Source organism: Nipponia nippon, unplaced genomic scaffold (assembly GCF_047370975.1).
Source record: "Nipponia nippon isolate SJK-2023a ecotype South Korea unplaced genomic scaffold, ASM4737097v1 scaffold_12, whole genome shotgun sequence".
NCBI classification, from domain to species: Eukaryota; Metazoa; Chordata; class Aves; order Pelecaniformes; family Threskiornithidae; genus Nipponia; species Nipponia nippon.
In genome coordinates this window covers 12,559,419-12,570,846 of record NW_028262313.1, presented here as the reverse complement: position 1 = coordinate 12,570,846, position 11,428 = coordinate 12,559,419, and the positions used below count along the sequence as shown (strand labels likewise).

At 51.0% G+C, this 11,428-nt stretch overlaps 1 protein-coding gene across 3 annotated transcripts; it reads left to right on the top strand.

Moving 5' to 3' along the window:
• The first annotated feature begins 420 nt into the window (after positions 1–420).
• On the top strand, positions 421–11,283 carry LOC104015371 (nuclear pore glycoprotein p62). 3 transcript variants are annotated; one of them, XM_009468104.2, is made up of 12 exons: positions 423–836; positions 1,646–2,037; positions 2,875–2,985; positions 3,845–3,973; positions 5,086–5,181; positions 6,343–6,448; positions 6,599–6,743; positions 7,150–7,199; positions 7,322–7,456; positions 7,613–7,724; positions 8,579–8,645; positions 10,600–11,283. In XM_009468104.2, exons 1-12 carry the CDS (start codon positions 556–558, stop codon positions 10,689–10,691), a joined length of 1,716 nt encoding a protein of 571 aa, XP_009466379.2. In that variant the 5' UTR covers positions 423–555; the 3' UTR covers positions 10,692–11,283. The 3 variants fall into 3 exon arrangements, with proteins under 3 accessions (XP_087604865.1, XP_009466379.2, XP_087604866.1); XM_087748739.1 differs by lacking the exon at positions 2,875–2,985 and having other exon boundaries at positions 421–836; XM_087748740.1 differs by lacking the exon at positions 8,579–8,645.
• Positions 11,284–11,428: the final 145 nt, after the last annotated feature.

Genomic DNA, 11,428 nt, shown 5'->3' with positions numbered 1-11,428 from the left:
CCCCCGCGCCTTGCTCCAGGCCCAGGCCAATGCGTCAGGGACACCCGCCCTCACCACGGCCCCGCTTGCCGGCCCCACGGCGGCTCCCAACCCCGCGCTGCGGGCAGCGGGGCAGCCCGCCCTCCCACAGACGCACCAGGCCCGGCCCGCGGCGGCCGGGTCTCCAGCGGCAGGGCGCAGCCGCTCTGGGCCGCCCAAAGGCCCCGCTGCCGCCCGCCGCCTCCGGCCGCGTCCCGGTCCCCGCAGCAACGGGCGCCGCTGCCGCCCCGCACCGCCTCCTGCGGCCTCGCGAGCCAATCCGGGCGGGCCGCCCGTGAGCGGCGGCGGGGCGAGCCAATCGCTGCCGAGGGCGGGAAGCGCCGGCCGGTGGTTGGGAGGCGGGGGAGCGGGGCGGGCGCGGGGCGGTGGCGGCGTGCGTCATCCCTGCGCGCGCGCGGCGCCGTGCGGCTCGGGCGGCCGGGGGCTGTGGGCCGTGGGCGCGGGGCCGGCGCCGTCCCCTCCCGGTCCCGGCTCTCCCCGGGGCGGCCGCCCCTCTTTCCGCGGGCCGCGGCCGCGATGAACCAGTTCGGCCTCGGGTCGGGCGCGGCGGGAGGCGGCTTCACGTTCGGCGCGCCGAAGACGGCCTCCACGACGGCCGCGACCGGCTTCTCCTTCTCCGCGCCTGCCGCCTCGGGGGGCTTCAGCTTCGGGGGCGCGGCCCAGACGCCTGCCAGCAGCCAGCCCGCCGGGCTCTTCTCCTTCAGCACGCCGGGCACTGCCGCGCAGCCTGCCAGCTTCAGCTTCGGGACGCCGGCCACGGCCACCGCGGCCCCGGCAGCAAACGTGTTCCCGCTGGGGTGAGAGGCCCGGGGCGGGGACTTGGCCGGGCGGCCCTGGCCGCTGGGGAGGACGAGTGGGCGATGTCCCCCTCGCTGCTTCGGGGGCGCTTTGCAGGTGGCTCTCGAGGGAGCACAGCTGTTGCTCTGGCGCCTCAGAGTTCCCGCCGCACTAGGGCGCGTTCGGAAAAGCGCTCGGTGAGGGCTGCTGTCGGTCAGCGCTGGCTTTTCCAGGTGGGCGTTAAGAATGAGCCGTCCCGCGCTTCGGCCTGCAGCTGGGGTAGAGACGCTTGTGTGAAGAAGTGGTACAACTTGGCGTCCGAGCGTGAAAGGTCTTGTCCTTTCTGATCCGACTCTGGAGCGCTGCGAGCGTTTCTGGAGGCAGGTGGGACCGCTCTGTCCCTAGGGAAGGCTGTGAGCTTTGAGGTGGCTCTTCAGGGCTGCCGTTGTCGAAGCTTGCCAGATGGGAGCAGTGGGAAGGGAGCTGAAATGGGGACTAGCGGTGAAAGTTAGCTGAAAAAAACAGTCTTATGTAGAGGAGGTGAAAAGGGTGCTGGGAGCTGAGAGAGTAAGCAGCGTCACTCGCACTGCCATAAACGCCTTCTGGCGCCTGGATGGGCGGAGGCCGTTAAGGGGGAGTCAGTATGAAGAGGCTTAACGGGAGGGCAGGTGACGGGAGCTGCGTCTTTGTCAGAACTGAAATGTGAACCTGGTTGAGTGCCCATCTTTTTGACAGGCAGCTGTCAGCAAATGATCTGTGAGAAAGCCGACTCAGTACTTGAGTGGATGTACGTCTCAAACAGATTGGCGTCTTGTCTTTGCTTCCCTAGGGCAAATGCACCAAAATTAAACTTTGGAGGCAGCACTGCAACTCAGGCTACTGGAATCTCGGGGGGCTTTGGATTCAGTAGCTCTGTTCCAACCAGCGTGCCCTCAAGTCAAGCAGCAGCCCCTTCTGGCTTTGTGTTTGGATCTACTGGCACCACCACCACCACCACCGCCGCGGCCGCTCAGTCTGGGACAACTGGAGGGTTTACTTTTTCCAGTGGTACCACAACTCAGGCAGGAACAGCCAGCTTCAACATCGGCACCGCAGCTCCGCAAGCAGCGCCCACGGGGTTGACGTTTGGAGCAGCACCTGCAGCTGCTGCCACCACTGCTGCCACCTTAGGAGCTGCGACGCAGTCAACAGCCCCCTTCAGCCTTGGGGGTCAGCCCGCAGGTGAGGGCCTGGGCTTGGAACGGCAGCTGTGGTCAGCAGGGAGGGCAACTGGGGCTGGTGTGGGCAGGTTCTGCGGCCTCCTGCTTCTGCTGGTGTGACATGAAGCGAGTGGCTGGAATCGGTGGGTTTTCTGATAAGCTTATGCAGGGTCTTCGGTGACGAGTAACGACTGCTGTTTATCCTTCGGCACACTGTTTTTGTGGGAAGTAGAGGCCTGCAACCTCACGTGTTACTGATCATTTGTTTTCCTGAGGCCAGCAGGTAATACGGCCAGAAAACCCCATCCGTTAGGATCCCGGCGGGTGCGCCGGAATCCATTTGTTTCTTCCCGTGACAGTAATTGGCAGAGTTTGAAGATGTGTTTAAATGAGCTAGTGAGTTTGTCTCTTGCCTAGGCCAGTCTGGCCAAGCAAAGCCTGCATCTGGGGAAGTTTCTCAGGACAGCGCGTTGGTCTGGCTGACTTTTGTGATAAGCCACCGCTTACCTTCCCAGCGGCAGGAACCTGCCCACTCCTGCGGAATGCAGCAAAAGTTGAGTTTGCAGCTTTTGATTTACTTGTTGGTGACAGCGCAGGCCTCGGAGGGAAGGTCATCAGTTCTGGGGCGAGGGTGGCGTTCATCTGTGTTAGAACGATTCTTGAAAGTCTTTTTACGTAATGAGCTTGTTGGCCCTAGTCCATTCCCTGGATAACGCAGAGTATTTGTTCCATTGAGTCTTAATGTTTTTTCTTATGCTCTTATTGCTTCTGCCTTGACCGTTGCTGTGGTCGGCGGAAACTGCAGTGCGTCTGTAGTAAAAGGTTCTCCTTTTCCTCTTCCTTGTGCTACTTGTTCCAGGTCTAAGCTTCGGGTCGTTGCCTTCAACAGCAGCCACGAGCGCACCCACGGCAACGCTGACCACTAGTACCAGCCAGGGACCCGCTCTGTCCTTTGGAACCAAACTTGGAGGTTGGAAGTGATTTTTAGGAAAGACTTACTCAAGACTTTGTGAATCTGCTGTCCTGGGAAAGGTTTTCTGAACTGGAGCCTGGAAATGGGCTAGAAGTGTTTGTTACTGTGAATTTTAGGGCCAAAAAAATGATCAGAGGGCTGGAACACCTCTCCTGTGAGGAAGGGCTGAAAGAGCTGGGGTTGTTCAGCCTGGAGAAGAGAAGGCTGCGGGGAGACCTTATTGCAGCTTTTCAGTATTTAAAGGGGGCCTACAAGAAAGATGGGGATAGTCTTTTTAGGCAGGGCTGCTGCGACAGGACACGGGGTGATGGTTTTAAACTAAAGGAGGGTAGATTTAGACTAAACACAAGGAAAAAAATTTTCACGATGAGGGTGGTGAAGCACTGGAACGGTTTGACCAGGGAGGTGGTAGATGCCCCATCCTTGGAAACATTCAAGGCCAGGCTGGACGGAGCTCTGAGCAACCTGATGTAGTTGAAGATGTCCCTGCCCATTGCAAGGGTGTTGGACTGGATGACCTTTAAAGGTCCCTTCCATCCCAAAGCCTTCTATGATTCTATGAATACGCAATGGCATCAGTAATCTGTGACGGTTCATACAGCCATGGAACTTAGTATCCTGTATTTTTTTTTTTTATTGTGTCCCACGTGCCAAATTGTGTTCTGTACTTCTTGCTGGAGCGTAGTGGAAGGGAGCCGCAGGTTTCAAGGGTACATTGAAAAGAGAGAGAGTTGAGGTAGACTAAGAGGAAAAAGAGTTTAAAATTCTTCCATCCATCAAGAACTGGTGTAGACAGGCAAATGTGTATCGCATTCTCAGCACGGTTGTTTGAGACCTGCGCTGCTTCTGTTTGTAGTGACATCCACAGCTGCTACAACAGCCTCTACCACCACAACCTCCATTCTTGGTTCAACGGGGCCTACGTTGTTTGCGTCTGTGGCCAGTTCGTCAGCACCGACGTCGTCTACCACCACGGGCCTCTCGCGTAAGTCACAATGTACAGTTCTTACCCGTTGGGGGAATAAGCGAGCAGCGTGGTTGGTGCTAGCTGTCAGTAGTGGAGCTGTAGGTGCTGGGATGATATGGGAGAATGCAAAAGGCCAGCTCTTCTTGCTGTTTGCCACCCTCCCTCTTTGTGATTTCTGGCAAACTGTCTTCAGTGGTGAGGCATGGAGGGCTTTGTTCAAAGCAAAGCAAAGCACGCCTGAGGTTCCGAGTGGGCAAGCAGCAGTTTTAGCTGTATGTGTATTTTTTGTTTCTCTGCCTGGGTAGCATGGCCACAAGTGAGCTTTCTAGTGATGTTTTAACTGCTTCAGCTTCCTTTGATTATGGAGACTGGCTACTGTAAATGTTTACCAGGGTTAATACAACTATTCCATACGTAGTGCTGTCTTATACCTACCTCTGAAAATTTAGGCAGCTGCTCCCAAGGACCTTGGCAAGTTTTCTGTGAAAGGCACGCTGATGACTTTGAACTAATGAGCTGTGATTTGTAGATACCATATATCCCAGCCTGACAATTTGTATTTTTAGTAGCTCTACAACGCTTGCATTGCTACTCTGGTTCCAGAGCCGACCTTAATCTTGGTGTTTAAGAATGCTTTTAAGCTGATGGGCATCCTCTGTTTCTCAGGATGTCTGAAAGCTTGTTCTTAGACGAGAAGAGGTGGGTTGTTTCCAGGCAGCTGAGCTGTGGCCAGCGTGTTTCCTGTAGCACGTGCAATTGTATTGCTTTGGCAAGTAGCCTCATGCAGAGATTGCATTTCTTGCCTGCCGGGGTCCAGTCCCCTTTGCTTCTTTCAGCATTCGATAGCAGTGAAATGTTAGTTAATCCAAAACAGGTAAGGAGAAGTGACGGTAGCTTGGCACCTGGGTTGGTAAAGTTTCCTGGAAGAATCGCAGAGCATGCTGGCTAATGTATAGCTTCAGCCTGCCTTTTTTCATGTCGTGTCTGGATGATCCTTCAGCGCAACAGTGATCCTGGTCAATACAAACAAAGACCAGGAGGAGTCTGGTGAGCAGGCAGGGTAGGGCTTTTCAAAGGGCCGATGTCTTTAATGGGTTGCGCAAACTCTTAACGTTGTCTTCTGTTTACAGTCGGTGCCCCTTCCGCTGGGACAGCCAGTCTTGGGACGCTTGGGTTTGGATTGAAGGTTCCTGGAACAACAGCTGCCGCAACGAGCGCTGCCACCAGTAAGAACTAGATGCTGAAAGCAGCTGAAGGGATGGAAGCCTGACTCCAGCGCTCTGTAGTAGCGTAAAGGGCCACGCCAGTGTAGGGGCAGAGCAGTGCTAATTTCCAATGCCCTCCAGTAACGGAAAATAACACAGTATTTCTTTCTCCGATCCTCCCTGTCCATCTCGCCAAATGCACGGTTACTTATGACTTTTGAGAGCGTGTCCACAGCAAAGGGGCTTTGGGTGAAGGAAGGTCCGTAGGCTGTGGTGTTCTAGTCTGGAGCAAGAAAAATAGAGAGATCAGCTGCTCCTTCTCCAGCCTGCCTGTGAAGGTGCAGAATTGCTTGAGGAGGTGAGGGAGAGATGTCCCGATGGGGGAAGGGAGAGGCCAAAGGCTTGTGGGGAGTGTTATGGAGAGAGGTTTTGTGTTTCAGTTCTGCCCCATTCATCTGCTGCTTCCCTATTACATGTTTCAAAGGGTATGATTTCAGTAACTTTTCTACAAAAAAAAAAAAAAGGCAGAGATAAGTGCTGTATTGAAGTAGCGACCCTCATGTGAAAACCTGCAGTGGAATTTGCTGCTGCACAGTGTTGGGCTTCAGGACTGAACGTCCTTTTCTGGATGCAGTTACCAGTCAGTTTTCAGTGTAGTAACGTGGATGCTGCTCAGCTCTAGAGGTCTTTCTGAAGCTTGCTTCTGGAGTGCCTGGGAGGAATTGGAGCTCAGTGCCTAGAAGTGCCGTGTGACTGGCTGACAGTGCCACCTGATAGATGCTCCTAGCTTTGTGAGAACCGAGAAATCTCATCTCCTGCCAAGATGCAGGAGAGGAACTGGGTGTGCTGGTAGTTATTAGGTCTGATACTGAACCAGGAGGAGATTGAGAGGGGTGTGTGGGCTAATGCTGTGTTTCTTTGAATAATGCCCCGGTTAAGTGCAGGCTGCCAGTTCCTCATTTTACCAGAACTACTGGTTGGGCCTTTACAGTCCGCTGCTTTTGTGTCAAGGTGTGCTTTGTTCCCTTCTTGACAGACGTGGGGTTTGCTTTTTGTCCCTTTGGAGGGACCTATTTGAGCTTACAGAGCACTGTGCTCCGGAGCGTATACTGGACCTGTTCTTGATTTGTTGGCTAGTGGATGTGTCCTCTTCTGTCGCTTGACTTGAGCCCGTTCTTTCAGGCACTACTTCTGCTTCTGGCTTTGCTTTGAATCTTAAGCCATTAACTACGACTGGTGCCATTGGAGCTGGGACTTCTACAGCTGCCATAACCACAACGACCACCAGGTGAGCATTTTGTTGTAACTGACTCTTTCCCGATTGGGGCAAGAGGGAGCATTGCTGCTGGTGTCTGGTGGAGGGAGGGAAATGAGTGTTGTCGGGTTTGTATTTTGGTTTTTGATCTTGTGCTCTGTGCTGTCTCGCACTTCTCCTCAGTGCACCTCCAGTGATGACTTATGCCCAGCTGGAGAGTTTGATAAACAAGTGGAGTCTGGAACTGGAAGACCAAGAGAAACACTTTCTCCATCAAGCTACGCAAGTAAATGCTTGGGATCGGATGCTGATAGAGAATGGAGAGAAGGTAAGGTGACATCCAGCGTAACCTGATTTTGCTTGCTTAGGTCCTTAAAGGCCTTCAGCGTTACAGATGCATCAAGCTATCTCGTGGGACGTTCTACTTGTAAGAAACCAGGTGTGAATTATACCTGGGTGCTTGTGAAAGCCTCGCTGTATTTCTGTTCTGGTCTCTAGGGGTTGAAGCTTGGGAATCTGTTCTGTGGGTTTCTCCTATGGTAACAAGTTGCCTTAGGGTGGAGCTTTCAAAGCCAAACGTCCATTATGCAATTTTGGGTCTGTAAATCTTTGTGTAACCGTTTCTTGTTTCTGGTAGACATTTGTGTGGTGCTGGCTTTCTCGGTTCCAGCACTCTTCTTTTATGAGTTGACTTTTGAGTTTTCGTAGTATGATTAAGTGTCTTCTGTTTCCAGATTACTTCGTTACACAGAGAAGTAGAGAAAGTGAAGCTTGATCAGAAGAGGTACGAAACAATGAACACTTGAGATGATTTTGTTTCTTGTTTGCACCTTCTTGCGTTATGGCATGGCAGATCTAGAATGTATATAACCTCTCAGTGGAGTAGTTAACGTTTTCTCTTTCCAGGCTGGATCAGGAGCTGGACTTCATTCTGTCACAGCAGAAAGAGCTTGAAGACTTGTTGACCCCCCTGGAGGAGTCTGTGAAGGAACAGAGCGGGACTATCTACTTGCAGCATGCAGATGAAGAGCGGGAGAGGACGTAAGACAAAAATCTGCTTTGATTTGCCACGTATCTGCCAGCCTTGGTTGAAAGGCGTGGAAGCTAATTCTGACTGCCCAGAGTTGATGTGACTGGGAGCAGGTTTTCTGGAGTTCTCTTTAAATATTCTGACCTTGGTTCCCATGTGTTTTGCAGCTATAAACTGGCTGAAAACATAGATGCTCAGTTGAAGCATATGGCACAAGATCTGAAGGACATCATTGAGCACTTGAATACATCAGGAGGCCCAGCAGACACAAGTGACCCGGTAAATCCAAGCTTTATTTTTTTGTTAGTTGGTAAAGAGGCAAGGGATATTTAAACAGATATTGTAACTTTTGTTTGTCCGCTCGTGGATACTCTGCGGCTTGTAGTTTCAGCCTTGGAAGGGTATTTTGTTTTGTCCTGGGGTTGGTTCTCTTCTGGTAAAACTTGCATTATAACACAGCACAAGCCATCCTGAGTCGCGTACTGGCTCTGCAGTTCTGTTAATAGTTGTCGAAGTGCCTCATTCTGGTATGAACTCTGGTTATTTGCTTGTTGTCTGATTTTTGCCTGGATTACAACTTTTTTCAGAGGCATTTCTTAATGTTGATCCGGCCACCTGCTCCACTGCTTGCATCTTTCTTGTGGCAAATCTAAATTTTGTTCAGAATACCCTCCTAGCTGCTGATTCTTTTTCCTTATACTACTTTTGTATCCTCATGGAAACAAGACCTGAATTGCCAGCTCTTTCTGATATGTATGAAATTGACCTTGGTATTCCGCGTGGCTTTTCTGAGCAGCTTTTTTTCAGTAAAAATTTCCCTTCAGTATTGCGGACTGAGTTTTTTCCCATTCCTTTTTACTTTTGCCACCTCAAGCCCAAGGTGATTCATGTCTTGGTGGTTTGTAGGTCTGAACTGGAATAAACCAGTCTGTTTTCTTGGTGGTGAAGAGAAGCAAAGCAACACGGTTGCTGCACAGACTTCCCCGGGAAAGCGGCTGTTAAGTTAGTGGAGCTGTAACTATGAGAAATTTGATTGCATCATGTTGCAAAGGCAGGGACAGGCAGGCTGTCCTTTACTGCTCTTAGTTTTTATGTACTGTAACAAATGACTTGCACCTTCTCTTCCTGCTCAGCTTCAGCAGATCTGTAAAATTTTGAATGCACACATGGATTCCTTGCAGTGGATTGAGCAGAACTCAGGTGAGAGTATTTCTTTGGAACAGAAAAGTTAGCGTGTGTGTGTGTGCGCGTGTTTAATGTTATCATCCTGCCCCCCCCCCCAACAGGAAAGACAAATCCAGGGAAGACTGAGCAGCATGCATTTATCTGCAGGCGCCGTGACTCTGGAGTAACAGTGTGGAAATTTCACGGTCGCAATAACTTGAGGTGTAGCGCAGAGCAGAAGATGCACTCAATAGTGAAAACCTGATAGCGTAGTTACTGTTGTTTCTTGTCTTGGATTCACCCTTAACTAGTATACCGTGGTGCCATGCTAAAAAGAAACAGAACAAAGGAACTCTTCTCACAGGGAGTGCCTCCTTGTGAGGGATTCAAGAATTGTACACGGTTTTGGCTTTAACTGATGTTAGCAGCCACACGGGGGCACGGCAGAATAAAGCAGTGCTCCTCTCACCAGCACCAAATTGCACTGTCTGGCTGCAGTGCTGTGACAGTGCTCACACTGGGTGTCCTTCTTGGGTGAAAGCAGGCATGCTACTATCCATCTTTAAATAGTATTATTGGCTTAGGTCAGGATTTAATTTGGCTTTTCCTTCCAGAACCTATGTGCTAACTTGCGCATTCCAGGCACGCCTTTATGGGGAAATCTGGTGCAGCGCCTGTGGCATCAGAATTCTGACTTTAGAGAACGTGTGTGAAAGTAGCAACCTGTTTCCTTTAAATTTTCCTAGAAAGGCGACCCGTTTTTTGCTCTGTCCTTCAGTACCGAAGAAATTGTCTTATCGGTTAACAACAATTCATTCTCACAGTGGCTGTTAACTTGTCTGACTTGTTAAAGAATTCTGTGCAACTGTGGCACTTTATTCAATTACTGTTAGCCTACGCTGCCACAATTAAATGGACTTGCTGAACACGGACGCAGGGTGGTGCTGCTTCCGCAAGGGAAGGGAGCGTTTGGCCAGAGCCTTGTTCTGACCTTCTGCCTCTTCCTGGGAGAAGCAGGCAGTCTTCTCTTTTGTGGTTGTTCATAGCTGATTCCCGAGTTGAGCGAGCGAGGTCTGTGAGACAGTGAAGCAGGCTGCCATTTTATGCCATAATGCTTTTTGCACGGTGAATTTTTGAAAAGTGACAAACTGAAATGTGTTGCTTAATATGTTACTGGAAGATTCTGGGCTTGGCACGCGATACAAAATACAACCTAACCTGGAACGTCTGTCTCCAGGCCTCAGGCTGGCATAACGCCGTAGCCCTGTTGAATAGCTTCTGATAAGCGTTCATGGAATGAAATTAGAAATTGCTTTAGCTTGTGCCAAGGCTTTTTGTTTATTGCGGTGCCTGCTGCACGTAAAGTTGGTGATCAGTCAGTGGCTTACGTGTTTCCAATTCGGTGATCTGCAAATACTGGATGATGGCTGTTGCGGCTGCAAGTGCTCTGCAGCTCTGCTGTGCGACTGCGCTGTCTTTTCTGTATTTACAGTTAAAAGCTTGTTATGGCTGTGTGATGTCCTGCAAGAAAATATGTATGTACTTGTAACAGATTGTGTGGTTTGCCGGTAATTTGCATAATTCAACGTGAGTTTAGCAGGAGGTGGGTAGGGGAAACTGGTTTATAGAGCAATTGCTTTTTCTCAAGCTGCAGACCAGCTTGCAGCTCCTGTTGAGGGAGGGTTTGCTCTGCTCTCTGATGCAGTGCCCGGAAACTGCAACAAACTGGCATGGCAAACAGCGTCGACAACATGTCCCAGGACTCTTCCGATTCTGCCTGCCAGTCCCTGAATGCCTCGGAATGCTTTTTAGACCATCTTCTTTGCCTTGGAGGGTTAGCAGTGCTTTGTGTTGGGTTTTCCTCCTTCTTTGTGCGCTGTCAAATCTGAGTGGCTGTCAATGTTTGTTTGTCTTTCTCCTTCCGCAGGCTAAACTGCGCGGGGTTGTGTTTCAGGGTGATTGTAAGATTAATGACTTGTTTCTCCCACAGCCGTGTTGCAGAGAAAGGTAGAAGAGGTGACAAAGGTTTGCGAGAGCCGCCGCAAGGAGCAAGAGCGCAGTTTTCGGATCACGTTTGATTGACAGACTCGAAGTTTAACGGATTAACCTAAACTCTCCACAGAGAGGAGAGGTTCTTGGGGACCTAGGTCTCAAATGACGAACGGGGTTTGTTTCTTTTCTTGCAATAAAACTTGTTGTTTGTTCCAAAGCCAGTCTCTGCAGTGTCTGACTGGAATTTGCCCGCACCAGTCCGAGAGACTGCACGAAGTTTGTGCTGAAAGTATGTGCTCTTCGTCTCTGTTCTTTGTAACTGCATGCAGGCTGGCGAGATACACAAGCGGTGCCCTTGAGGGATTTAAGCCGTATGTGACTCCAGGGCTGAGCTCTCCAGGACTTAAGCGCGACTTGAATATGTTCAGGCGGGACTTCCTAAGCTTCTATTCAGGTCCTTACAGAGATGGTTTAATGAAGAGCTGTCCTCGGAAGGAGCTGCAGCAGTCCGAGAGACTCAGATTCCTCACATTGCTCGCTGGAGTTTGTGTTTAAATTAGGTGTGCTTCCACTGGTGGACGCGGACCCTGGTTTCTGTACTTTTGGCAATAAACTGCTTTTGTGCTGGTACCTGTAAGCAGAATTTCTACGCAATTAAAAATTATTAGATGTGCCAGTAGAAGAGTGGTACTGGTGTGGTGATTTGGTGAGCTGCAGCTTGTTGGGGCACAAGGGTGCGGGGAGGAACGTGGCCAAGAAGTCTGCTGGGCAGCCTTTAAGAGGCAGAGTCCTATCACTGCTTTTTGATGAAAGTGTGACTAATGAGG